This window comes from Kogia breviceps, chromosome 3 (genome assembly GCF_026419965.1).
Source record: "Kogia breviceps isolate mKogBre1 chromosome 3, mKogBre1 haplotype 1, whole genome shotgun sequence".
NCBI lineage: Eukaryota > Metazoa > Chordata > Mammalia > Artiodactyla > Physeteridae > Kogia > Kogia breviceps.
Window position 1 is genome coordinate 87,987,900 of NC_081312.1, and position 26,806 is coordinate 88,014,705.

Here is a 26,806-nt window from a genome sequence, read left to right on the forward strand (position 1 = left end):
TAAAATAATCCATTCAGATCTAGGGATGCTTTGGACAGATCCTCCAAACTTAATGTTTTAGATAGCCCAGGATCAAAGAAACCTGCAACAAAAACTGGGAAGAAACCTGGAGACAGATTTGATAGGTAGGTAGGTAGGTAGGTAGATAGACAGATAGATAGATAGAAAGAAAGTAAGAAGACAGATTTTTTTTTTTTACTTAGATGAAGTGATAGGAGATGACTAAAGCTCTTATGAAAAATAATAGGTAAAGAGAACAAGCTGTATCGTCTGCTTACATTACTGCACACTATCACTGGCCTTTGGAGTTTGGGTCTGAGGACTATCCCGCTTCTCCCTCATACCCTGTGATTACAACACTATATATTTTTAAAACTTTGCATGTAGTGATTCTGAGTTTATATATGTGGGTAATACTTATTCTCTAATTTCATAAATATATTTTTATAACCATTTTAAACCTATTTAGATAGAATTAGGTAATATATACATATATTTTTACATTTTATTTTATTTTAATTAATTAATTTATTTATTGGCTATGTTGGGTCTTTGTTGCTGCACGCAGGCTTTCTCTAGTTGCCATGAGCGGGGGCTACTCTTCATTGCAGTGTGTGGGCTTCTCATTGCGGTGGCTTCTCTTGTTGTGGAGCACAGGCTCTAGGCACGCGGACTTCAGTAGTTGCAGCACACGGGCTCAGTATTTACTGCATGCGGGCCCTAGAGTTCACGGGCTTCAGTAGTAGGGGCGCACGGGATCAGTAGTTGTGGCTTGCGGGCTCTAGAGCTCAGGCTCAGTAGTTGTGGCGCACGGGCTTAGTTGCTCCGCGTCACGTGGGATCTCTCTGGACCAAGGATCGAACCTGTGCCCCCTGCATTGGCAGGCAGGTTCTTAACCACTGCACCGCCAGGGAAATACCAGGTAATATATTTTTAACATCCTCTTGAAGAAGCCAACCTAAGTTGACTTTGTAATTTATGTAAGTTTTGCTTCTCACCTAGCAAATCCATTAGGAAGTATCATTTGTGTGTTATAACCCAGACATAGGAATTATTAATTTTTTACTATCTGTGATTTAGAACAGCTTTGATTTTCTGTTAAAAATTTACTTTCTGGTTGGCCACATTTATTGTTGTTGCATTTGTGTCCATATTCTACTCTTTTTGACTCACAGGAGTGCACAGGATGACACAGAAGATGGCACCCTGTCAGTGCTGCTTCCAGCTTGCAATTTTTACAAATGATTTTGCTTGTCATCAAAGTATATTTCTTATTAAATAGTAATAGATCAGTTGAATAAGAAGTCCTATGGCTTTTGCTAGTACATGTCAGAGAAAATGACAGCCTATGTTACTGAGTAAAAATCTTTATTTTGCTGTATGTGTTGAAGTAGATCTTGAGATATTTTGAAATTCTGATGATAATCTTTAGCAGAGAAAAAAGCTTTGATTTGAACTCATACCGTGCATTTTGGTTTTAGTGCAGTTACTGAAGCTTGGATGCTTGAGATTGAATTTCATTAATGTGACTTTTGCACCCTGGGAACTCTTTCTACTGAAACACACTTCTTGACAAGTTGACAGTAAAATCTGTATTTGACTATTTTCATTGACATTAATGTCGGATATAATGGAATTAATACACATCAAGATCCTTAAAAAATCTTTTAATATTTTCTTGGAAATTAAAGGATTAGGGTTGGTTTTTAATGCCTGAGAAACTAAATTAACATTCTAGTATACACTGATTTGTTTTGAATAGCTTACCTTATTTTTATTCCTATTACTGAAAGAAAATTTGCAATAAAAAATTTCCAGAAGTAAATTTTTTTTTTGGCTTTAAAAGATCATCCTAGAAGTTAAATTGAGAGATTATGGCTATATCTTTCTGTAGCATACCTGATATTACTGTCAGAGCTAGACTACCCTGCACAATCGACCTTGGACCTGATCTCATATTAAGTTACCCTGGGGACTTTCCTGGTGTTGCTGTGGTTAAGAGTCCCCCTGCCAATTCAGGGGACACAGGTTTGATCCCTGGTCCGGGAAGATCCCACATGCTGCAGAGCAACTAAGCCCATGCACCCCAACTACTGAGCCTGCACTCTAGAGCCTGTGAGCCACAACTACTGAGCCCACGTGCCACAACTACTGAAGCCTGCAAGCCTAGAGCCTGTGCTCTGCAACAAGAGAAGCTACCACAATGAGAAGCCTGTGCACTGCAACGAAGAGTAGCCCCCCCCTTGCGGCAACTAGAGAAAGCCCGCGTGCAGCAACGAAGACCCAACGCAGCCAAAAATTAAAAAAAAAAAAAAACGTTACTCTGAGCATCCTGCTGTGGTGACCTAGAGCAGCCACACTAGACAAAGTATCTTTGGGTTCAAAATGAAGAAAACACATGGCAATCAGTTGAAAGTAAAATTGTAATATAGGAAAATTTTGTCGTTAGTTTTGTTTTCTGATCTGTTTACTCCCCTCGGCCCCGTTTTATTGGCCACCCCACGCGGCTTGCGGGATCTCAATTTCCCGACCAGGGATTGAACCCTGGCCACTGCAGTGAGAGCACCGAATCCTAACCACTATACCACCAGAGAACTCTACTTGTCCCTTTTCAAGTCTTTATTTTGGCCCACTCAAAGCATCAATATGCTGCATGCTTTATAATCCTTTCCCTGTATTCATATAGGTTAGAATCTGATATTTTACATGGACTGGCACTCACTCATACTGATGTTTTATTTTTCTGTCAATTGAATTTTAAGCCTTTTATCTCCATTTAAAAATGAAAAATTTATTTCCTGATAAAGGTATTTCAAATATTGTTATGAGAAACTTTGTGGGGAGGCAGAGAAGCCATCCCAAATCTTAAAATCATACTAAGCCTCAGGTTCATTCTGAAGGTAAACTTAGCTGCTTCAGTTAGTTTACTGTGTAGGAAAAAGAAGCCTGAATGAGTCCTGACCACCAGTTGAGGTCCATTCCCTAGTAGCTACTAGGTACTGCTGATTTGATTTTTCTTTTTTCTTTTTTTTTAATTGTAGTAACTTTCAGTTCTAAAGTATTTCCTTCTTGAGTACAGCTTCAGGGAACTGGCTAACACTGTAAACTACAAGGCTTTTTGTCACTGCCTCCTGCTGGGATCTCATTATTTCTGTAGACTCAACATCCATAGCTGAGTCCAGAGTTCTGCTACCTCTAGCCCTCTATTTCTTAGTAGATGGGACCAGGGATCAGATAACAAGCTGAATGTGTTATTCAGGGATACCTGACCTCAGATTTGTTACTTTTATCTAGGGTGGGAGAAATATGAAAGCTACAGAAATCAACCGTGTTTATATATTGGAGAATTAATAGAGTAAGAAGAGAAATTTAAAATGTGACTTGACTAAACTCATAGACACAGAGAGTAGAATGGTGGTTACCAGGGGCTGGGAGGTGTGTGGGGAAAATGAGATGTTGGTCAAATGGTACAAACTGTTATAAGATGAATAAGTTTTGGTAATCTATATACAGCATGGTGATTATAGTTAACAAGACTGTATTATATACTTGAAAGTTACTAAGGGCTTCCCTGGTTGCACAGTGGTTGCGAGTCCACCTGCCGATGCAGGGGACATGGGTTCGTGCCCCGGTCGGGGAAGATCCCACATGCCGCAGAGCGGCTGGGCCCATGAGCCATGGCCGCCGAGCCTGCGCATCCGGAGCCTGTGCTCCGCAACGGGAGAGGCCACAACAGTGAGAGGCCCGTGTACCGCAAAAAAGAAAAAAAAAGAAAGTTGCTCAGACAGTAGATCTTAAATGTTCTCACCACAAAAAAAATGGTAATTATGTGAGATGGTGGACATGTTTGTTGGCTAATGCTGTGATGGTAGTCATTTCACAATACGTGAGTGAATCAAATCAACATGTTGTATACCTTGAACTTACAAAATGTTGTATCTCAATTAAAATAAAAATAATAGGGCTTCCCTGGTGGCACAGTGGTTAAGAATCCGCCTGCCAATGCAGGGAACACAGGTTCGAGCCCTGGTCTGGGAAGATCCCACATGCCACAGAGCAACTAAGCCTATGCACCACAACTACTGAGCCTGTGCTCTAGGGCCCGTGTGCCACAAGTACTGAGCCCACATGCCACAGCTACTGAAGCCCGTGTGCCTAGAGCCCGTGCTCCTCAACAAGAGAAGCCACCACAGTGAGAAGCCCATGCACCGCAACAAAGAGTAGCTCCCACTCGCCACAACTAGAGAAAGACCACGCACAGCAACGAAGACCCAACACAGCCCTAAATAAATAAATAAATAAATAAATAAATAAGTAAAATTTTTTAAAATAAAATTAAAAAAATAATTAAAAATGTGGCTTGAATAGGCAAGCATATTTATTACCTATAAGCACTTTATGTAAATCATTTACTTTACATATTTGATTATTAATACTATACAATAGCTATTATTATGCATATTGTTAAACTTTACATACTTCAACAAACGTTCATGTGACTTTAACATTTTTACTTTTTGTCATCACCATAGTTATGATTCCACAATAAAATTTAGAAAGTAGAGAAAAAATGTGCTCAGAATCCCACCACTAAGTGTACTCACTGGTAGCATTTTTATATATTTTTATTCTCATCTGTTTTTACATGGATATATTTTATATTATAAATATATGTTTATATTTGCTTTTTAAAAACTTACATCACAGGCATTTTTTTAGTGCCTTTAAAGTAACAAGATTATATCTGTAAGCCCTCTATGAAAAGTAGATGTTATATTGTAGTTATAATATTGTACATTATGGTTAGATATTATATTTTAGTCTTAATAAGTAGTTATTGCTTATATAGAATAGACCTCTGTTCCCATTTATAAAACTTTCTTAACTACTACTTTTGCTTAACTGCTAAGGCTGTTGGCTAATTTTTTAATCCTCTATCCAAGAAACTGACATTTCTCTTTTCTGGCTGAATTTCTTTTATTTGTAGAGTTACATGAAGAGGGAGTGACTAGAAAATGTGGGACCAGTGATTATGGATTAAAGGTTCCCAAAGAGGATGTGGTCCAGCTTTTAATTTACTATCCAGTTTGAAATTTCATGTTATTCATTACAGCTAAAACTTTTAGCTCTAGTCTGGAGGTTATAAGCTTTGAAAGTGGAATTTGGTATATGTGGACCTAAACCTCAGTAGCAGAACTAGAAATGAGATCTAAAATGATTGGTACCTAATTTGGGAATCAAGTATGATTTAGAATGAATTGAATTCTGTACCCATAGCCAATACATCTAAAAAATATGATTTTTTCCCTACTTTTATAAAGCAGTAAGGTTTAGAGAGATAGGTAGTTCTTTTTGTACTATTTCTACAACTTAGCATGTTGTCTACATAATGTGAAAAGATGTATAATTTTTTAATATTTCTGATTTATGTGAAAGCCACTGAGGCTATCTTGTTTTATTGCCCATGCATGTGTATGAAAGGCAATTAAATGTGGTACTAATTATATAAATTTAACTTCCTGTATATAATTTTTGAAAATCCCATACCTTCTCAAGGGGAAGCAGTAAAGTAAACTTCATTCCTTTGATTTTTACCTTCTGTGGATAGAGCAACTCGCTGAGCTTCGTCAGGAGTTTCTTCGACAAGAAGACCAACTCCAGGACTATAGGAAGAACAATACTTACCTTGTGAAGAGGTTAGAATATGAGAGGTAAGATGCTACATGCAACAAATATTTATGAATCTTGAATATTTGTCCAACTTTCAGTTCATTTCTTCCTTTCTGGCTTCTGTTTTTCTTCTCTTCTTTCATTTCACTAGGTCTTTTAAGTTCCTTTTCTGTTATCTTTCTATGCCTCTTTGAAATCACTCTCTTTTATTTTGATATGTTGAACAACATGAAAATATGTTTTACAAGGCGTGTTGAATCTACCCATGTAGTAGAGTTCATTGTGAGACAGAAAATCTTTCAAGATCTGAGTTTTATTGAATGAGATGTGGCAAGGACTGAAAGATGATTCTGTGGTTCTTTTTGAGGGTCAATCCAGAAGATAAAGCTGGCACTGGAAGATGTCCCCAGAATAGCTGAGAGACTAAGCATCAGCTTCTTCTCCTGTTCTGCACTTCAGTCCCCTTGCTTACACCTCTGCACTGTTGGTGATGGGGTTGGGAAACCTCTTAGGGGCCTTTCTAGAATTACTCTTTAAAAGAGTTTATTGTGTATTAAATCAGTTTTACAGTTAAAGGTATTTTTGGGTCTACACACCAAAAATTAGAAAGATTCACTGTATTTTAAACTTTATCCATTTCTGACTTTTTACTCTTGTAGGTTATCAATATGCATCTACTTACATATATGTATTTTAATGTAATAGTATTCAGTAATTTTACATATATCTTTAGGATTAAAGAAATATTATTCCAGCATGTTAGTGTACCAAAGCTTGTTTAATCTCTCCCAACTGCTGGACCATTATAGGAGTTTTCCTTTTCTCACTGTTATGACTATCAACTATAAAAATCTTTGTGCAAAGAGCATTTTCTCCCTCTTAAGTTATTTAACTGGTTATATTCTCAAATATAGAACTTCTGAGGTGGAATGTTTTATTGATCTTGTTGCTCTTATCACATATATGAAAGATTGCTTTGTAAAATGACTATACTAATTTATAATGTAAATGTTTCCCTGTAGCCCCACCAACATTGGCTTTTATAATTCTAACTTAATTTTGCTAGTATAGTATTAAGATAGTACTATATATACATATAAGAAGTTTAATTTGCATTTTAAATGGTGGAAGGTAACATTTTTCTGTGTATGTATTCTTTGTTTCTTTTTGCATGAATGATCTATTTGTATTCTTTGACTACTCTTCCAGTGGAAATTCACAATCTTTATGTGTTTTGTTCCTTACATTTTCTCTTGCTGATTGCATTCTCTTTTCTTTATTAGCTTCTTCCATTCTTCCTCTTCATATGGTTTAGGCTTTTATTATTGCGTTGAAAGTACTAACTATTTGATGAATCATCTGCTGCCACTCCTTATCAACTCTTATAATTCTAGCTTTTCTTATCTATTACTATATATTGGTCTTACAGTTTTTTCTTCTCAAGTGTTTTTCTCTTCTGTGATTGAAGTTGAATTTGACAGTTGTTTCTTTATAAATGCAGTTTATAAAAATAAATTTTCATCTTTCTAATTTCTGTTTTTTAATTAGTTTTATCAATATTTTTATCCTCTATTAAAGGTTCACATATTGTAAGGATTTTAACTGTGAGCTATTTTTATGTCTGCTCGTTGTCCTTCCCTACCCACTCCCCTGCTAACTGAATGCTTTATCCTTATAAATGTATGTTTTCAACTTCTAGACATCTTTGAGAATCAATCCAAAATAATAGTCTAAAAGAATGACTTGTAATTTAGTTTTCAGTGTGGACAACAAATCAAGGAATTAAGAGCACAGCATGAAGAAAATATTAAAAAGTTAGCAGACCAATTTTTGCAGGAACAAAAGGTAAATTTTAAAAATACTTAAATCAAAATATGTTCTTGTTATAAATCTTAAAATTAGAAGTTAAAATTTGTATTTTTGTTATAAAACATTATATTTTAAAGTATTTTAGCCTGCCTAATTCTAAAAGTGATTTGCAGTGGCTTTACTGCTGAGTAAATTGGACATTTACAAAAGTATAACCTCAACTCTTTCTCTTTTTTTAAATTTTTTTTTTAAGTATTGAATTTTTTTAAATTAATTAATTTATGGCTGTGTTGGGTCTTCGTTTCTGTGCAAGGGCTTTCTCTAGTTGTGGCAAGTGGGGGCCGCTCTTCTTCGCGGTGCGTGGGCCTCTCACTATCGCGGTCTCTTGTTGCAGAGCACAGGCTCCAGACGCGCAGGCTCAGTAACTGTGGCTCACAGGCCCAGTTGCTCCATGGCATGTGGGATCCTCCCAGACCAGGGTTCGAACCCATGTCCTCTGCGTTGGCAGGCAGACTCTCAACCACTGCGCCACCAGGGAAGCCCTAACCTCAACTCTTAAAACTAATTTTGAGCTAAATATCTTTTACCTGACTTTAAAAAATAATTTTTGCTATTTATTTCTCAGGTTGTAAAGTGGGTGATCATTTTACTGGAAAATCAATTATTTCCTATTTTATGCTTTTGAGAAATAGAAAAATATTGAGAAAAATTTTCCTTAATTATCAGTCTTTGTTATTCTGAATTCCTTTCTTAAAACACAGAAATGAAACACTAGCCACTATTTTGATTCATATTTTGGGGGTGGCAAATTCTTTTAGTTCATACAATTCCAGTTGATATATATTATGAAAGTTCTGCTAGAAATGGAGGGAATTTGTCTGAAGTTTACTAGTCATTAGGACATTCATTTTTTATACACTATAATCTAATCTGACTAGCTGTGGTTTGTATAAAGTCTTGTGATTTAGAGTTAAGAGAGATTGAATAGTGAAAAGTATTTTTCTTGGTCTTTGGCAGCTTCTCATCTAAAGGACTAGAAGCTAAGGAAACCAGGTTTTCATTCTTTGCTCTTTCACTATTTTGCAGCATGATATTGAGGGCATCATTTTATTTTTAATCTATAAAGTGGAATGGCTGCTGCCTATCTGCAGTCTTCCTTGAGGAGACATGGGGATAGATTGCTGGAAGATGGCAGGCCTGAGTGAGCTACCTTGGTGGCATTGAGGGCAGCCAGAAGGTATTATTGAGACACTGGATGGTTAGAGGAGCATAGTAGAACATGGAAGGAAGGGGACAAGAGGATTGCTGTTGCAATTGTGTTATTACAAGCCCAGTATATAAATAATGGGATGAATTTGCTCTCTTCTCTTCTCCCAAGAAGCACATATATAAGCTTTTTCCTTTTTCCTGCCAAGTGTAGTTCTCCTTTTCTGCTCTTCTATATTAGGCTATTTTTATATTATTAATTAGCTAATATCTACTCCAGTTCTTCTTTGCACTTATCCTGCCCTAAATGGAGCAAGGTGGGGAGGAATGGAGATGCTTAAGAGAATTTCTCCTTTCTAGGGTGACATACCAGCTGCCTAATTCTACTCCTCATCCTCATTCTCTGTTCTTCAACTACTATAACTAGTTGATTCTGTGAGGTTTGAGTTGTTTTTCGTAGGAACAAATCCACTGTAAGCTATATGAAACAAGCATAAGTTGTATGAGGGATTATTATTATTTTTTAACTAAGTACATTCCTGTCTTGGAAATTACTCTGGGGAGGGGGTCAGCAAACTAAATCCAACCTCCTGTCTGTTTTTAACTGCACATCAGCAAAAAATGGTCATTACATTGAAAAATGGTTAAAAAATCAAAAGAATATTTTATGACAAGGGAAAGTTGTAAGAAATTCAAATCTTAGTGTCTACAAATACAGTTTTATTAGAACACAGCCACAATCATTTGTTTATTGCTTTCATGCTACAAAGATAAATTGTTATAAACCAGGGGAGACTAAGAAGACTTGAGTACTTAAATGCAATGTAGTAATAAATTAAATAAATTTAAAAAATAAAATAAGTGCAGTGTAGTATCCTGGATTGGATCCTGGGACATAAAAAGGTCTTAATGGAAAAAGTGGTGAAATCTAAGTAAAGTCTGGAGTTTAGTTAATAATATACTAATGTTGGTTTCTTAGTTTTGCAAATGTACTGTGCTAATGTGATGTTAACATTAAGGGAAATTGAGAGATGGGTAATTACTTTTCTATAAATCTAAATTACTTCAGAGTAAGAAGTTTATTTAAAAAACAATTAGAGGGACTTCCCTGCTGGTGCAGTGGTTAAGAATCCGCCTGTCAGTGCAGGGGACATGGGTTCGAGCCCTGGTCTGGGAAGATCCCATGTGCCGCGGACCAACTAAGCCCATGTGCCACAGCTACTGAGCCTGCACTCTAGAGCCAGTTAGCCACAACTACTGAGCCCACGTGTCACAACTACTGAAGGCCGCACATCTAGAGCCTGCGCTCCGCAACAAGAGAAGCCACCGCAACGAGAAGCCCGCGCACCGCAAGTAGAGAAAAGCCCTCGCGCAGCAACAAAGACCCAACACAGCCAAAAATAAAAAAACAAATAAATTTATTAAAAAACAAAAAAACAGTTAGGTGGCCCCCTTACCAAATCAACAGTACTGCATTTAGAAACGCATCTTATTTTGTTAATAGTATTTAATATTGTCCATTCACGTAAAGGTATTGCCATTAATAATGCATCAAAGGGACAATATCTTTATTAACTGTTTTAAATGGAAAAGTATTTTTGACCAGTAGTTTGTTGACTTTTAAGTTTTGTTTATTATTGTTTGTTTTATCCACATCAAAAAGCAGTGGAATATTATGGAAGTAGCCTTATGTGATGTAGCATTATAACAAAAATGCACAGAGATGCAGGATGGCTGCTCAGGTTGTACCTCACCTTTGGCCTTCATACTGACATGTTCAGAAATTTCAGTTTATCGTTTCACTCATCAGCAATTAAGCTCTCAGAATTGGCTATCGCTTACCAAGTTCCCAAAAACTGTGGGAATGAGAAAGACTGGTTTGAATCCCTTTTCCACACTTCTCTAGCTTTGTAATCTTGAACAAGCTGCTTAAACTTCTTTAAGCCTCAGTTTTATTTTGTTTTTCCCAAAACTGTTCATTTGTCTCCACCAAAGGATAGACTTGAAAACAATTTGTAAACTATGAAACACAGTGCAAGTGTTTGTTGTTGATTTTATCAGCCAGGTACACTGGAATACCTACACCTGATTGTCAAAGCACCCTTTCTTCTTTATTGTGACAAATTCTTACAATTTGCCTCCTAGATTTTCTGTAGATTTTTTAGTACTATTGTTTTTTATAATGTTACCAGTGATTGCATTGCATAATGCTTTAGAGTTGACAGAACATTTAATGTTAATATTATTATGCATTAAATATTAGTACGGCAACCCAAGCATGTGTACTTGACTCCTTGCCTCTCCCAGTTTTCCACTGAGGCTACTCAACCAATATAAAAGAGAAAACTGGTCCACCACAGAATTGAGTCAGACCTAATAATAAACCTGAAGATTCAAGGTTCCAAGGAGGAGATATGGTTAGTTGAAGCAGGTTACAGGGAGCACTGACTTGTGCATTGTTCTGCCATTCCTTCCTATGCTTGAGTGGCCAGTGCACTTGGGAAGAAGTTTGCCTGTTTTCCACCCTTGCTGTTTCTACTTGGGGAAAAGCCTGACAATGTCAATAGCCATCTATCACACTTGAGGGGGTACCTGTGTGCCAACCTCCTGCTCTCTGCTATCCTGCTCGATTACAACATGTGCCTATACAGAATCCACTCTACCCACAGCACCCAGCACTGTGCCAAACTGTAGGCCTCCACAGCAACCTACAGTGCTCAGCAAGACTGTCTTCCCACAGAATCACCAAAAAGAATTATCAGCATAGCCAAAGAGAATTATCTCTGCCTAAAATTTTAGGCCATTGATGATAGAGACTTTTAAAAAATATTACTTATTCTCTGACTTCATATCAGGTATAAAAACTGAACAGAAAATAATATATCCCACATCTCTAAGTGTTTAGAATTTAGACCCATGGTATGTATTTCAAAAAAAATGAACTGTTTCAGAATATTAAGTTAATAGTTGTGTCAGTAGTTTCACATGTTAAACAGAAAAATACTTACTGTTACCAAATCTTAATCTAACAGCAAGAGGCCCACAAGTTTGAATCAAAAGATGGAAATGAATTGCATATAAACCATCATGCAGTACCTAAAAACATTCCAAAAGTTGCTGAGAGTGCTGCAGGCAAGCATGAAGAACCCTCAAGCAATCATATTCCACATGGGAAAGGTATTACTACTATTTTGTGTTAACAGGATATTGACTTTTCTCATTTTGAAGTGGATTACTGAATCATAAAGAATACATAAAGAATATTGTTTGATTTTACTTACATTATGATTAGGTGTCTGTTTCAAATTTAGATCCTTTAATAGAGAAGAAAAAACAGTAAGTTTATAGAGTTACAACTATGTCCAAAGCAAGATATAAAGATATTCATTTGATATAGCCTATTGCTCTACAAACTGATTGTTACATTCCTTCAAAATACTTTCAATTTATGTAATGAAAAATATAAAATTATATTTTTTGTTACTGTTACTTGGGCAGAACAAATCAAACGAAGTGGTGATGCAGGAATGCCTGGAATAGAAGAGAATGACCTTGCAAAAGCTGAAGATCTTCCCATTGGTAAGTAAAAGTTATTAGAATATTTAACTGAAGTGATCATGTTATTTTTCATGTGACTATTGTTTTTATTTTTAATAAATTTATTTATTTATTTATTTATTTTTGGCTGCATTGGGTCTTCGTTGCCACGCATGGGCTTTCTCTAGTTGTGGCGAGTTGGGGCTATTCTTCATTGCAGTGCATGAACTTCTTATTGCGGTGGCTTCTCTTGTTGCAGAGCACGGGCTCTAGGCATGCAGGCTTCAGTAGTTGTGGCACATGGACTCAGTAGTTGTGGCTCGCGGGTGGCTCAAGAGCGCAGGCTCAGTAGTTGTGGTGCACAGGCTTAGTTGCTCCACGGCATGTGGGATCTTCCCGGATCAGGGATTGAACCTGTGTCCCCTGCACTGGCAGGCGGATTCTTAACCGCTGCACCACCAGGGAAGCCCATCATGTGACTATTATTTTTCTGAGTAACACCTAAGAAAAGTCACAGATATCTGGATGATTGATATTTCCAGTTAACTAACTCCCCATTAGTTGCCAAGATATAATTGTTTTGGATATATTTTTATGAAAAATTTTGCTAAAATGTATAAAGTACTTGTTTTTGCCTTAAGAGTCAAGCATTAAAAAAAAAAGCATCTGGGCTTCCCTGGTGGCATAGTGGTTGAGAGTCTGCCTGCCAATGCAGGGGATATGGGTTCGTGCCCCGGTCTGGGAAGATCCCACATGCTGTGGAGCAGCTAGGCCTGTGAGCCATGGCCGCTGAGCCTGTGTGTCTGGAGCCTGTGCTCCGTAACGGGAGAGGCCACAACAGTGAGAGGCCCACATACTGCAAAAACAAACAAAAAACAAACAAACAAACAAAAAAGTGTCAAACATATTTGAACTTTTTCTTGATGACTCAGAGTTATTTCTCATGACAGTTATGCTATGTTAGAGTTATTTATGTTTACCAAAAGTATGTGTGGCTTATTTATTTCAGGCTAAATGTTCCTAGATTTCTGTGTTGTTGATGGGCTTTAATATGGCATAGTAATACCCTTATATAGGTTTCTAGGACTTGGCGTTTCTTTTCAGTTAATCACCCTACACTTTAAATAGCTTATTCACTTTTTTCCCTTGTTTTATGGCTACTTCTATTCAGTGTATATCCTTTTCTCCATTAATGTGTCTACTTCTTGCCCATTTCCACTTGGTCTGTATCACTGCTGCTATCCTAATCATATTCAGTTTTTTTCTATTTTTCTTGGCTATCATAGGTACTCCTCCCTGCTGACTATAATATATTATGGTGGAAAATAGGAAGAAACAGCACATCTTTGGTCCTTCTTAGCTGTTTTTATTCCTTTTCAATCTCTGTGATCACTTCTGTGGTTATAGCTCATTGTATGTGGCTGAAATTGCTGAGTGTCTGAGGTCCAAATGCATGAAGTATTAGTCCTTTCATTTGTATAGTTTTTTTATCTTCTCAAATTCTTTCATATCTATTATATTCTTTTGAGTTTCCAATTCACAGTATATTCGCTTGAAATATAGGTCGGGACAAGAGCAAGAACATGAGTTTAAAAATAAAGAGTAAGGATGAGCATGATTTGTTTATAAGGCAATGAAATTATCCAGTGATTCTTTTTTTTTTTTTTTGGGGGGGGGCGGGGGTACGCGGGCCTCTCACTGTTGTGGCCTCTCCCGTTGCAGAGCACAGGCTCCGGACGCCCAGGCTTAATGGCCATGGCTCATGGGCCTAGCCGCTCCGCGGCGTGTGGGATCTTCCCAGACCGGGGCACGAATCCGTTTCCCCTGCATCGGCAGGCGGACTCTCAACCACTGCGCCACCAAGGAAGCCCTTCCTTATTGATTTTTAAGAGTTCCTTAATAGTATGTAATGCAAATACCTTTTCCATATCATGCATATCAACAGAGAGGAAAATCTTATTTCTTACTTGGAAACTTCTTTCTACTTTTAAGATCTAGTCAATCTCAGTAAAAATTGCCTCTAATGATTTATTTTGGGGAAAACTTCATAAAGATAAAAAAGGTTTTTATGTACCTAAGCAGTCAGAAGTTCTTTTATAATTAATAATTTATAAAGAAAACCTTTTTGGTTTTCTAAAAGTTTGGTTTTCTTTCTAGGTAGAGCTACTCTATTTATAAGATAATTAATTTTCTAGAACAGAAGTTTTCTACCTTGGCCATATATTGGAATCACTGGGGAGTTAAAAATGAAAAAAACAAAAAAAAAACAATGCCTGAGTCCCACTCCAGAGATTTTAATATATCTGATCTGAGTTGCGGCTAGGGCTCTGAATGTTTAAATGCTTCTTAAGTGATTGTATTATGTAGCCAACCTAGAAAACCACTGCTCTCAGAGGATTCTCTAGATCTGCACTGCCTAATATCAGTACATTAGCCGCTGGTCACATGTAGCTATTTAAATTCATTAAACTTAAATAAAACTAAAATTTCAGTTCCTTGGTCGAACTAGCCACACTTCAAGGACTTAATAGTCACCGTGGCTACTGGCTATTATATTGGACAGCACAGATATAGAACGTTTCCATCATTGCAAAAAGTCCTATTGGATAGTGCTGCTCTAATTGAAACTGGTAATAGGGTTTGTTTCTGGGGAAGAAGACTGAGGATAGAGATGAAAAGGGGACTTTTCATTATATAACCTTTTGAATGTTGGTTTCAAAATTTTATAAGGTAATTTTATTAAATACCTATTCAAAAATAAATATTTTTTAAAAAATTAAAGAGAGATTACAGTGATATTTGAGAGGAGAAAAAAGAAGATTATGTGGTTTTTTGTTGTTGTTGTTGTTGTGTGTGTGGTACGCGGGCCTCTCACTGTTGTGGCCTCTCCCATTGCGGAGCACAGGCTCCGGACGCGCAGGCTCAGCGGCCATGGCTCACGGGCCCAGCCGCTCCGCGGCATGTGGGATCTTCCCAGACCAGGGCACGAACCCGTGTCTCCTGCATCGGCAGGCGGATTCTCAACCACTGCGCCACCAGGGAAGCCCAGAAGATTATGTTTTAAAGAAGCAGTGTAGTTAATCTTTTTTGGGGGGGGCAAAGATTCTTTCTCTAAAGTTTAGAGCTTTTAGAGGAAATATTATCTAAATTTATAAAAATACATTAAAATATTTTAACAAACTAAATCATTGTAAGTAGACGTTTAGGCATCTTGTAAAAAGAAATTGGCAAACTACAGTTTGGTTGCCTGTTTTAATAAATAGTTTTACTGAAACATTACCACGCTCATTTGTTGTGTATTGTCAATGACTGCTTTTGTGCTAGAACAGCAGAGTTAAGTATGGACTACAAGCTTAAAATATTCAATATCTAGCCCTTTAAGAAAAAGTTTTCAAAGATCCCTGTTATAGAAGAAGCAAATCAGGTAAAATTGGGCATTTTTATTGTTGTTGTAGGGGAGAAATACTAGCACAATATCAAATTGTACATATTCCTGGAAACTGCTACTAAAGGTACATAATTACATAAACTTCTAATGATACATTTGGTTTATAAATGAAAGACATTTCCTTCACTGTCATGTTTTATGGGGCCACAATTTATATTGGCTACAATTAAGAAAAAAGGAATCAAAATAGCCTTGAACCAGTAGGTATCATCCAGGGAGAATAGAATAGAATAGGACTCAGTGAGTTTGAGGGTTTAATTGGTACCTGTTTCTCTCTTTTTAAAAACTACACTTCTAAAGTATTGTGTTTTAGTGGTTATTCTAGGGATTACTATATGCATCCTATACGTATCATGGTATACTTAGAAATAGTATTGTACTACTTCATGTAAAATGTTAGAACCTTACAGAGATATAATTCCATTTACTTTGCCTCAGCCTTTGTGTGGTTGTTATCATATATGATATTTCTATATGTTAAAAATCCCAGTGTTTTCATTATTACTTTGGTTTAAAAAACCTTTTCAGGGCTTCCCTGGTGGTGCAGTGGTTAAGAATCTGCCTGCCAATGCGGGGGACATGGGTTCATGCCCTGGTCCGGGAAGATCCCACATGCCGCAGAGCAATTAAGCCCGTGCACCACAACTACTGAGCCTGTGCTCTAGAGCCCGCAAGCCACAACTACTGAAGCCTGCGTGCCTAGAGCCCGTGCTCTGCCACAAGAGAAGCCACCGCAATGAGAAACCCGTGCACCGTGACGAAGAGTAGCCCCCACTCGCTGCAACTAGAGAAAAGCCCGCGCGCAGCAACAAAGACCTAAGGCAGCCAAAATTATAAATAAATGAATTTTTTTAAAAACCTTTTAAGAAAATGGGAGAAGAAAACATTATGATCTCTTATATTTACCACATACTTATCACTTAAACAGTGCTCATTATTCCTTCCCATGGATTCTAATTTCTATCTTGATTATCATTTTCCCTTCAGCTTGAAGAACTTCCTTTAGCATTTCTTGAAATGCAGGTCTTCTAGCAACAAATTTTTCCAACTCTTGTTTATCTGAAAACATTTTTATTTCATACTCATTTTGAGGGATATTTTTACTGGATATAGAAGTATGGTGGTTGTTTTTTTTCTTTTAGCGCTTTAAAGATGCAATTCCACTGCCTTCTAGCCAACAATGATTCTAAGTCAACTTGTTATTCTTTTTGTTGTGCTTTTGTATTAGTGTGTATTCGTTTTCTCTAACTGCTTTAAAATTTTTCTCTTTAGCTTTCATTTTTATCAGTTTGACTAAGGTGTACCTTAGTCTCGTTTTTCTTTGTACTTATCCTGCTTGGAATTCCCTGAGGTTATTTAATCTGGGGGGTGATATTTTTCACCAAATTTGGTGAATTTTCAGCTTTTATTCAAATTCAAATATTATTATTATTTTTTTTTTTTTTATTTGTGTGTGTGTGTGTGTGGTACGCGGGCCTCTCACTGTTGTGGCCTCTCCCGTTGCGGAGCACAGGCTCAGCGGCCATGGCTCGCAGACCCAGCCGCTCCGCGGCATGTGGGATCTTCCCGGACCGGGGCACGAACCCGTGTCCCCTGCATCGGCAGGCGGATTCTCAACCACTGCGCCACCAGGGAAGCCCTCAAATATTATTTAGAAATTTTTCTGCCCTATTTTTTTCCCTAAGACTCAAAGTACATGCATCGCAAACTGCTTGATATTGTCCCACATGTCACTGAAGTTTTTGTTCATTTTTTTACAATAATTTTTCTCTTTTAATTTTTTTAATGTCTTTGATTTGTCTTCAAGTTCATTGACCCATTTTTCTGCAGTGTTTAGACTGCTATTCAGAACCCATCTAGTGTAGTTTTCATTTCAGATGTATTTTCAGCTCTAGAATTTCCATTTGGTTCTTGTTTTAGTTTCCACTTCTCTGTTGGATATCCCTATCTTTCCCTTTAAATCTTTGTGTGTGTGTATGTGTGTGTGTAAAACAGTTGTTTACCAGTCCTTGTTTGCTAGTTTATACAAATGGATCATTTTTGAGTCTGTTTCTGTTGATTGCTTTTTTTCTTGATTATGGGTGGTATTACCTGTTTCTTTATATGCTTAATAACTTTATTTTGTACTGTATGAATGGATTTTGTTGTCTTCTTTTAAAGGGTGCTGAGTTTTTTTCTTGCAGACAGTTAAATTACTGGTGGATCTTCTTGATTCTGTTAGGCTTGGTTTTATGCTTTGTTTGGGCAGGTCAGTGTTGATTTTGTTCTTAGTCTGAGGACATGGCCCTTAACTCTAAGGTGTGATCCCTTCTTTTAAAGTAGACTTCTAGCATTTCATTTGAATGCCCAAGATGCTCAGTGAAGATTCTGTACTGTGGGCCAGAGATCCAGTCATCTCCAAGTGCTACATGACCTCTGTTTTTTTTGTTCAGCTCTCAGCCCTGCAGCAGGTGCTGTGTGTTAGGCCCCATAGAGTCTCACTCTATGTATACACAGCCCAGGTCTTGGCCAGAGACCCAAGGGGACTATCCATGCAGATTTCTGTCCCCCATTTCACACAGCTCCTTTTTCTATAGTATTCTCTCCTACAAGTTCCAGCCACCTCAGCAGCCCAATCTGCTTCCTCTGCTCACTGAGACTGTTCATCTCATGTATATGACTTCTTTCAAGAATTGGTCTTGTACTCTGGTTGTCCAATGCTTTATCTATTTTGTCCATATTAAAAATTGTTTAGGATGTGAGAGAGGGTAAGTCCAGTACTGGTTATTATGTCATGGCTAGCATTGGAAGTCCATGTTATTCTTTTTAAATTATATAAATGGATTTTTAAGTATGAAGGAATTTCAGTTCACAGACCAGGTCTTAGGAGCCATATGAAAACATCATTTTAATGGTCTCTATAGACATGTACCTGTATTTCTTAGAGGGCTGAGATGGCTCTACTGGTCAATATTTGAGCAGTTACAAGCATGTTACATCTGTTTATGTATGCAGAACAAAATAACATAAGAATGTTACATCATTGTTTTGTATTGAGTGTTCATGCTTCTGAATGATTACTATTTTAATGGGTAATTACTGATCAGAGTTTTGTGAACTTCCAAAAACATTACTATAAGTAAACATTCATCAGGATTCCTAAGTGTGAGCAAACTGTGTAATCAGGAGGCTCAATAAATTGGTTAGGGCTGGTAGTTTTACATTTAAATGTTTTTGTTTCCTCAACCTGAATCTTTGATTTTTTTTTCATTTTAGTGATAAATGCTTAACTTTGACAACTCTAAATACTTAGTATATGTTGAACACCTACTATTTTCTAGGCATTTATCATAGTCTGTTAGCAAATATTCTCACTTATTCCACACATTGATCATGCAGGGCAGATGGCATTATTCCTATTTTTCAGATGAAGACTGAGGCTTCAAGAAATTAGGCACTAAAGTCTTACAGTTAATAAATTACAGAGCTATGATTTGAGCCCTGGCCTAACTCTAAAGCCCATGCTTTTTATTCTATCTTTTATTTTCTTAGCTGTGCAACAGAACCACCTTTGGAGCTTTTAATAAATACAGATACCTAGGTACCATCCCGATGTTCAGTATGTCCAGGGTGTTATCTGTAAAACTGAAGTGTTGCCAGATTTGAGCACCACTGTTTACTAATGCCATATTCCTCCTCCATCGTCACAGGCACTGGATTGTGAAGCCCTGTAAGGCAGAAAACTAGGAATGTGAACATTTTAAAGATTGTAGCTGTCACTGAAATAAGAAAATGAGAGTGAAAGGCAAGGATACTTCTTTTTTGGTTCTCAGGGTAAAGGCTGCAGCTGAGGGCTAATAGAGAAGTTGAGGAGGATTAACCCTAAACTTCCTATTACCTTTTGTAAGCATATCAGCCAGGTTCTCCAGAAATGACTACTTTGAATTTTTAAGTCAAATGAGAGGTATGTCTCATCTCTACTGTCATGAGTTTCAGTTCCTCATCTGTGAAAGGGGATATCTATCTCAGATAGATTTGAGAGTGACATGAGATTATTGCCTAATTCATACTAAGTATTCAGAAAGTGGGAGCTACTATTATTATAATTAGTACTATTACTGCTTCCTTTGGAATTACCAATTTAGTACCAGCCCTCAGCCCCCTAACTACCTATCCTAACATTTTTTGTTGTTCGTTGTCTCTAATATGGGCCCTTCTCTCCTCTCTGACTTCATTTCTATGCTTTCCCCTCACTGCTTTCTTTGCATTTCCTCAGATATGCTGTGCATGTTCCTGTCTCAAGGCCTTTGTACTTACTGGTCTCTGCCTGAATAGTCTTCCTCCACGTTTCATTCATACCTCTGCTCAAATACGTCTTCTTCAGAAATGCCTCCCCTGACCAACCAACTAAAATAGAATGTCCCACTACTCTCTATCACACGTCCCTGTTTTACTTTATGGATAACATTTTCACTCTGACATTTATATTATATTCTGTACATACTTTTTTAAAATGTAACATTTAATTAATTTATTTATTTATTGAAATGTGGTTGATTTATAATATTATATTAGTTTCAAGTGTAAAGTAGCATTTTAATACAATAGAAATAAATCAAGGGCTGATTAGATCTGGTGAATATAGTTAAAAATATATTGCCTTTAACATGAAAAGATGCTCAACATCACCAATCATTAGAGAAATGCAAATCAAAACGACAGTGAGTTATCACCCCACACCGGTCAGAACGGCCATCATCAAAAAGTCTACAAACAACAAATGCTGGAGAAGGTGTGGAGAGAAGGGAACCCTCCTATGCTGTTGGTGAGAATGTAAATTGGTACAGCCAGTATGGAGAACAGTATGGAGGTTCCCCCAAAAACCAAAACTAGAGCTACCATACGATCCAACAATCCCACTCCTGGGCACACACCCAGAGAAAAACATGGTTCGAAAGGATACATGCACCCCAGTGTTCACTGCGGCGTCATTCACAATAGCCAAGACATGGAAGCAACCCAAATGTCCACTGACAGACGAATGGACAAAGCAGATGTGGTACATACCAATGGAATATTATTCAGCCATTAAAAAGAAAGAAATAATACCATTTGCAGTAACATGGATGGACCCGGAGACTATCATACTAAGTGAAGCAACTCAGGCACGGAGAGACAACTATCATATATCGCTTATATGTGGAATCTGCTAGTGTTGGAGGGTCTCCTGCAGAGGTGGGGGGCGGCCGTGGCTCACCGTGAGGACAAGGAGACCGGCAGCAGAAGTTCCGGGAAGCACCCCCTGGCATGAGCCCTCCCAGAGTCTGCCACCAGCCCCACCAAAGAGCCCAGGCAGGCTCAAGTGTTGGGTCACCCCATGTATATACTTTTAAATTTACTTGTTGTTACATAACTTGGTCTGTTTTGTCCACTGCTGAATCTCCAGCTTTTTAGAACAGTGCTTAGCATATAGTGCACACTTAATAAGTATTGCTGAAAGATTGAATTTCCAAATTTGATAGCTCTCCTTTATAAAAAAGACAAAACCCAGTATCATAGTGGTAGGATAAAAGCTATGTGCTCTAATGTATCCAGTATTTTGTCTTTATGTTAAATAGGTTTTACCATTTTATGTTTGGTAATTTTCCTTAATAATGGCTTTATCAATGATATATATTTTAACAGCCTCGTTATTAATGATATTATCTGATAGCAGCATGCTATTCTCTGTTGACTTGTATGTTTTCCCCTGGCTCTCAGTGGTCGTCAATGGAGAGGACCTGAGTAAAATATATCACAAATCATAACTTTAATATCATACATAATTGTTTGCATTCTTTTCAGTGTCTAATTCTTTCCCAGACTTCAGTTGTCTTTGAGCTCACATTTATTTAGTTTCTCTTAATTTGTTTAAGAAGTACACATAGTCATTGACCTAGTGTTTAGTACTTCCCTCAGAATTCACTCTATCATGTAGTTACAAAAATGCTCACCATAAAATTATTTATAATGATAAATTGAAAACCATATAAATGTTATAGGTAAGCTTATTAGTTCATTAAATGTGTTCTATCCATAAATGTGATATGTAGTCATTAAAAAAAGATAGTGTTGAGCTGTTTTTATTAACATACATATATCTATGATTTTTTTTTTTTTTTTTGGCCGCACCATGTGGCTTGTGGGATCTTAGTTCCCCAACCAGGGATTGAACCTGGGCCCTCGGCAATGAAAGTGCAGAGTCCTAACCACTGGGTTTCCAGGGAATTCCCAATATACCTATGATTATTTTAATGAAAAAAGCAGGTTACAAGGAAGTACGTACAATATAATCTCATTTTTGTGGAGGAAAAATTAATACTTGTATGTGTATAGAAAAAAAGTCTGAAGAATCCTATCCAAAATTGGAGAGCAAGATTAGCAGTCTTAGTTTGTGTCCAAGTCCACTAGTGATTTTCTGGATCTTCATTTGTTTTGGTACCACTAACTGTAACTATTAATTCTGGCTCCTGGGATAGCCTCTGTCTTGTCCTGGATATAAATAAATCACCTCTCCCCTTAGTTCAACAAAAAAAAGGCTGGAGTTTTTTTTAAAGGAACTTTTCTAGGAAAATAAAAAAGTCACAGTGAAAGCATAGAAACCAAAGTGTTTACAGAACACACATTACTTTTTCCTAAGTAGTAAAAGTCTATCCACCAACTAGCTTACTTGATGCAGTTTATGGCACTCTAAAGTCCTTGTGGCAATTCTTTACCCAGATCTTTCTAGCCAAACCTAGTAAGTTGGAAGTTTTGATTCAGTACTACCATTTAGGAATGTTGTAGAAGAAAATGGGATGACATAGAAAAATGTATACAAAATATTAAATTAAAAATCATATTATAAAATAATATATATGATGGTATTCTAATTTTGTTTAAGGTATATGGTATAATGTACAGAAAAAAACAAACAAAACCGCTAATCTTGAAATGGTGCAGTGGTTATCTTTAAGTGGTGAAATTACAGCTCATTTTAAATTTCTTTCTGGTTCTCTATTTTTCTAAATTTTTACAGAAATGTAGTAATTCACGTGAAACTTATAAGGCTCCATATTACCACAGTCACGTCCTCAGGTTCCTCCTTGGTGGATTCAACCAGCCTCAGATTGTATACTACATTTGCACTCTGTGGTTGTTTGAATCCTCAGATGCAGAACCATGGATAAGGAGGACTGACTAAGGGACTTGAGCATGGGGGTGGGGTCGGGTGTCCTGGAACCAGTCACCCATGGATGTCAAGGCTTGACTGTATAGTTTCTACTACAGACACGCCGTGTTTTATTGTGCTTAGCTTTACAGTACTTCACAGATCGTGTTTTTTACAAATTGAAGGTTTGTGGCAATCCTGTGTCAAACAAATCTATCAGTGCCATTTACCCAACAACATTTGCTCTTTTCATTGTCTCTGTGTCACATTTCGGTAATTCTTGCAATATTTCAAACCTTCCACCAACAAAAAGATTACGACTTGCTAAAGGCTCAGGTAATGTTTAGTATTTTTTAACAGTGAAGTATTTTTAAATTAAGGTGAGTATACATTGTTTTTTTAGACATAATTCTACTGTACACTTAATAGACTACTGTATAGTGTAAACATAACTTTTATATGCACTGGGAAACCAAAAAAATGCATGCAACTCGCTTTATCATGATATTCACTTTATTGCAGTGGTCTAGAACTGAACCTGCAATATCAAAGGTATGCCTGTATCTCAGTTCTAAACGCCTCTGGATGTTTTATAAAGGCTCCTTCTTTTTTTTTTTTTTTGGCTGCACCACATGGCACGTAGGATCTTAGTTGCCCAACCAGGGATCGAACCCGTATATAAAGGCTCTTTTTAATCCAGCTTTTTCTACCTATCTAAATCTTCATAGTTTTGCCTCTGAATAGTCACCTTGTTCTTGGGCAGGAGGCATTATTAAATAAAGCTAAGAACATGTATGATCACTTATTGTTTAGTATTGAAAGTACTCTCTCTTGTCTTTTGGTTTATATAGTACTGGAGCCAGCTAGGGTCCAACAGCAATCCACAAGTTTGTACATTGTGACTGACTTCTCTTTCCAGTATATCTACCAGATGCTTAGTTGTCCTCAGAGTCTGTTAACAAATCAAAATGGTGTTAAACCTGGGAAAGTACTGCTCTTTAAAGATGTTAGCTGATTGTTATTTAGCTGTCTTATGTGCAGTGGTGGGTGTTGGGCATTGTAGCTGGCAATACAAACAAGGAAATGGGGGAACACAGTAACATATAGAAAACCTCAACTTTCTGTAAATTTGAATGGATTGCTCTCTTAGAGTGAATTTTAAACTTCTTGTGTCCTTAAGTTTAGAAATCTATGTAATAATAAATGAAATACAGTCACCAGAATAAACCTTGAGGATTATAAAAATAACCCAAGTATACTAGTTAGGACTGATGAGGCTGTTACGTATTAACAAATAATCCCCAAATTGCAATTGCTTAAAGCAATAAAGTTTCATTTATTGTTCACATTACAGACTGATGCAGGTTGCATGATTCTCTTTGCAGCTCTCTCTAAGCAGTGTCCTCTTCCATTATTTGATGCCACCATCTTCATATGTAGCCTCCCAATTTGTGACAGAAGGGAAGAGAGATTATAGGTGATTTGCACAGAAGATTTTATTGGCATAGTTGGAAGTGGCTCATTCTGTTTCACTTACATTCTTATGGTTAGAACCCAGTTTCGTGGCACATAAAAGTAAGGAAGGCTGATCTTCCTCTGTGCCTAGGAAAAATATAATGAAATGGGGTCACAAAGATCGTGTTTGCCACACCAAAGTTTTAGAAGAGTAAAATGTGCCACTAACCATATCTTATAGATGGGCTCTCCATTTTTTTTCTCTTTATCTGTTTGCCTTCTCTCTAGTTTCCTTCTTGCTCTCTGCCTTTCTGTCACATTAAGCTGCCCAAGGTTGCAGTGGAGTGAGTGAAAAATGATCTCTTTCCCTGTTGCCTTTATTTCTTAAGGGAGAAGAAAGTCCCAACTCTAAGTAAGTACATCTTGGCTAGTAAAGCTTTTTGTACAAAACTTCAAATTCCCTTTTCAAAAATAAAATCTGAACTTGTTGAATCAATCATACTTAGTTTTTATTTAAAATCTGAGCAACTTAGAGTAGCATATTCTCATAGCTTTGCCTAATCTATAAATGTCAATTTTTATTTATACTATCCATATAAAAAGGTCTCACTGTATCTGAAGAGATTCATTTATTTATTCATTCATCAAATTTTAGTTGAGCTCCTGTTATATGCCAGGCACTATTCTAGGTATTGGGGATATAGTGATGAACAAGACAGAATTCCTCTCTTGTATTCTGATCAGATTTATTGATCATCAAAATCTGTGATGGATGGTGCAATGTATCAATTAGTAACCATAAATTAATTAGTTAATATACCAACTATAAGGATTACAAAATTAGAGTAAGCATCATAGTATTAGTGCAATGTAAACAGATTCATGGTGGTTGGTATTTAGAAACCATAATATCATGGGGAATAATATGGATCTGTTTTTTCTTTTAGCTTTAAAGAAACCCCCTGTTTCCTTTTCTCAATATGAAAGTCATCAAGTAATCTCCCATCTTCCAACTGGACAACCTCTCTCCCCAAATATGGTTCCAGGTATGAAGTCTTATTCTTAAAATTCCATTTGAAAATCAATTTTCTGGCCATGTATTGTTACATAGTGAATAAAACATGTCATTTAGCAGCACAGTGAAGTATCATTCATTATTCTAGTTAACTTTGTATATTATCAAATGACTGATAAAAGCTCAGGGAGAAGTCATTACAAAATGAACTTTTTCTAATGCACTATTAAGAGTGGAAGAATTATTTGTTCTGCCACTCTGGAGTACGTTCCCTTTCATCACTACCAGTATATATGTATTTACCTTCTCCAAAATGTGTTCAAGTTTATCTCACAGAGGCCTTTTATAAAATGAGATCCACCTGTATTAAACTCCCTCCTCTGCACTTACCTGTGTGTTTTCTACTGAATACCTACTCAAATTTACAGAAATGTTCCCCTAAAATGAGAATTGATATGATTAAAATTAATTGTAATAAAGATCTAAATTGAGGCTCTGATGAGTTAAAAAGGGAGGTGGGGGGAAGAAAAGTTATATCCAGGAGATGCTAATAAGAAAGAATCAAGAGTTAACAGTTGTGTCGCTGTGTAGATGAAAATGACTTCAAGATTAGAAATTCTATAAGCCTTATTGGATTTTGGAGATTTCTGACAGCAGTATAGAATTTGGAGGGAAGAAAAGTTACAGGTATCACTGCCATTTTAATCTTTGGGTTTCTACTATTGATATATATTCCATTGATGAATAGGTTTATAATCAATACTAAAGATACCCACCTGGGAATGATTAGTAAACTTCACACAACTAAAATCACATTGGTTATAAGATTTGATTAAAGAGATAAAATAAAGCTTTAAAAAAAAGCTACCCGACTACCCAGTATCAGATAACAGTGTGTCTTACCTTTTCTCAAGCAGGTCTTATGAAATTCTTCTGCAAAATATGACCTTAATTTGATGTTTTTATGCCATAGATTCTCATGTAAACTACAATGGAAACCCCAGAACTTCAAAACAGAACCCTTCCAATCCTCTTCAACATTTAATTCCAGGCCCTAACTTGGAGAGTGAGCCCAGAATTCAAGCAGATATTCTAAAGCAGGCTACCAAGGATCGAGCCGGTGATCTCCATAAATTGAAGCAAAGTAAGAATCAGTTGATGAATATTATGCTGAAAATATTTCTTTAAATATAATATATTTATTTACAAGTCTGAATTAAGGTCTTCATTATTATAATCTCCAACTAATGGATGTATAATGAAAGTTATATACATATAAAGAGAAAGTATGACGGTTGTAAAATTTAAAAGAAAATTAGGTTTTAAATAGAGATATTTTAAAGAACACTTTCAAAAACTTCTCTTGTTCTCCAGTGTTAAAAAATAAATTTCAGGTGAGTTGATTTTTTAAAATGCTGTTAGTTCTTATGGATGTAAAATTCTTCTGAGAAGTGAGAGAAGATATATTTTGTTAGGCTACTATATGAAAACTTTGATT

The 26,806-nt window shown here is 36.7% G+C and overlaps 1 protein-coding gene across 2 annotated transcripts in view; it reads left to right on the plus strand.

Moving 5' to 3' along the window:
• Positions 1-26,806, plus strand: part of GOLM2 (golgi membrane protein 2) — a 96,993-nt gene that overhangs the window by 35,616 nt on the left and 34,571 nt on the right. For both annotated transcript variants that reach the window (XM_059059403.2, XM_059059402.2), the window contains exons 3-8: positions 5,609-5,711; positions 7,425-7,515; positions 11,718-11,862; positions 12,184-12,264; positions 25,241-25,339; positions 26,282-26,452. In XM_059059403.2, the coding sequence (XP_058915386.1) occupies positions 5,609-5,711; positions 7,425-7,515; positions 11,718-11,862; positions 12,184-12,264; positions 25,241-25,339; positions 26,282-26,452 (690 nt within the window). The remainder of the gene's footprint in view (positions 1-5,608; positions 5,712-7,424; positions 7,516-11,717; positions 11,863-12,183; positions 12,265-25,240; positions 25,340-26,281; positions 26,453-26,806) is intronic.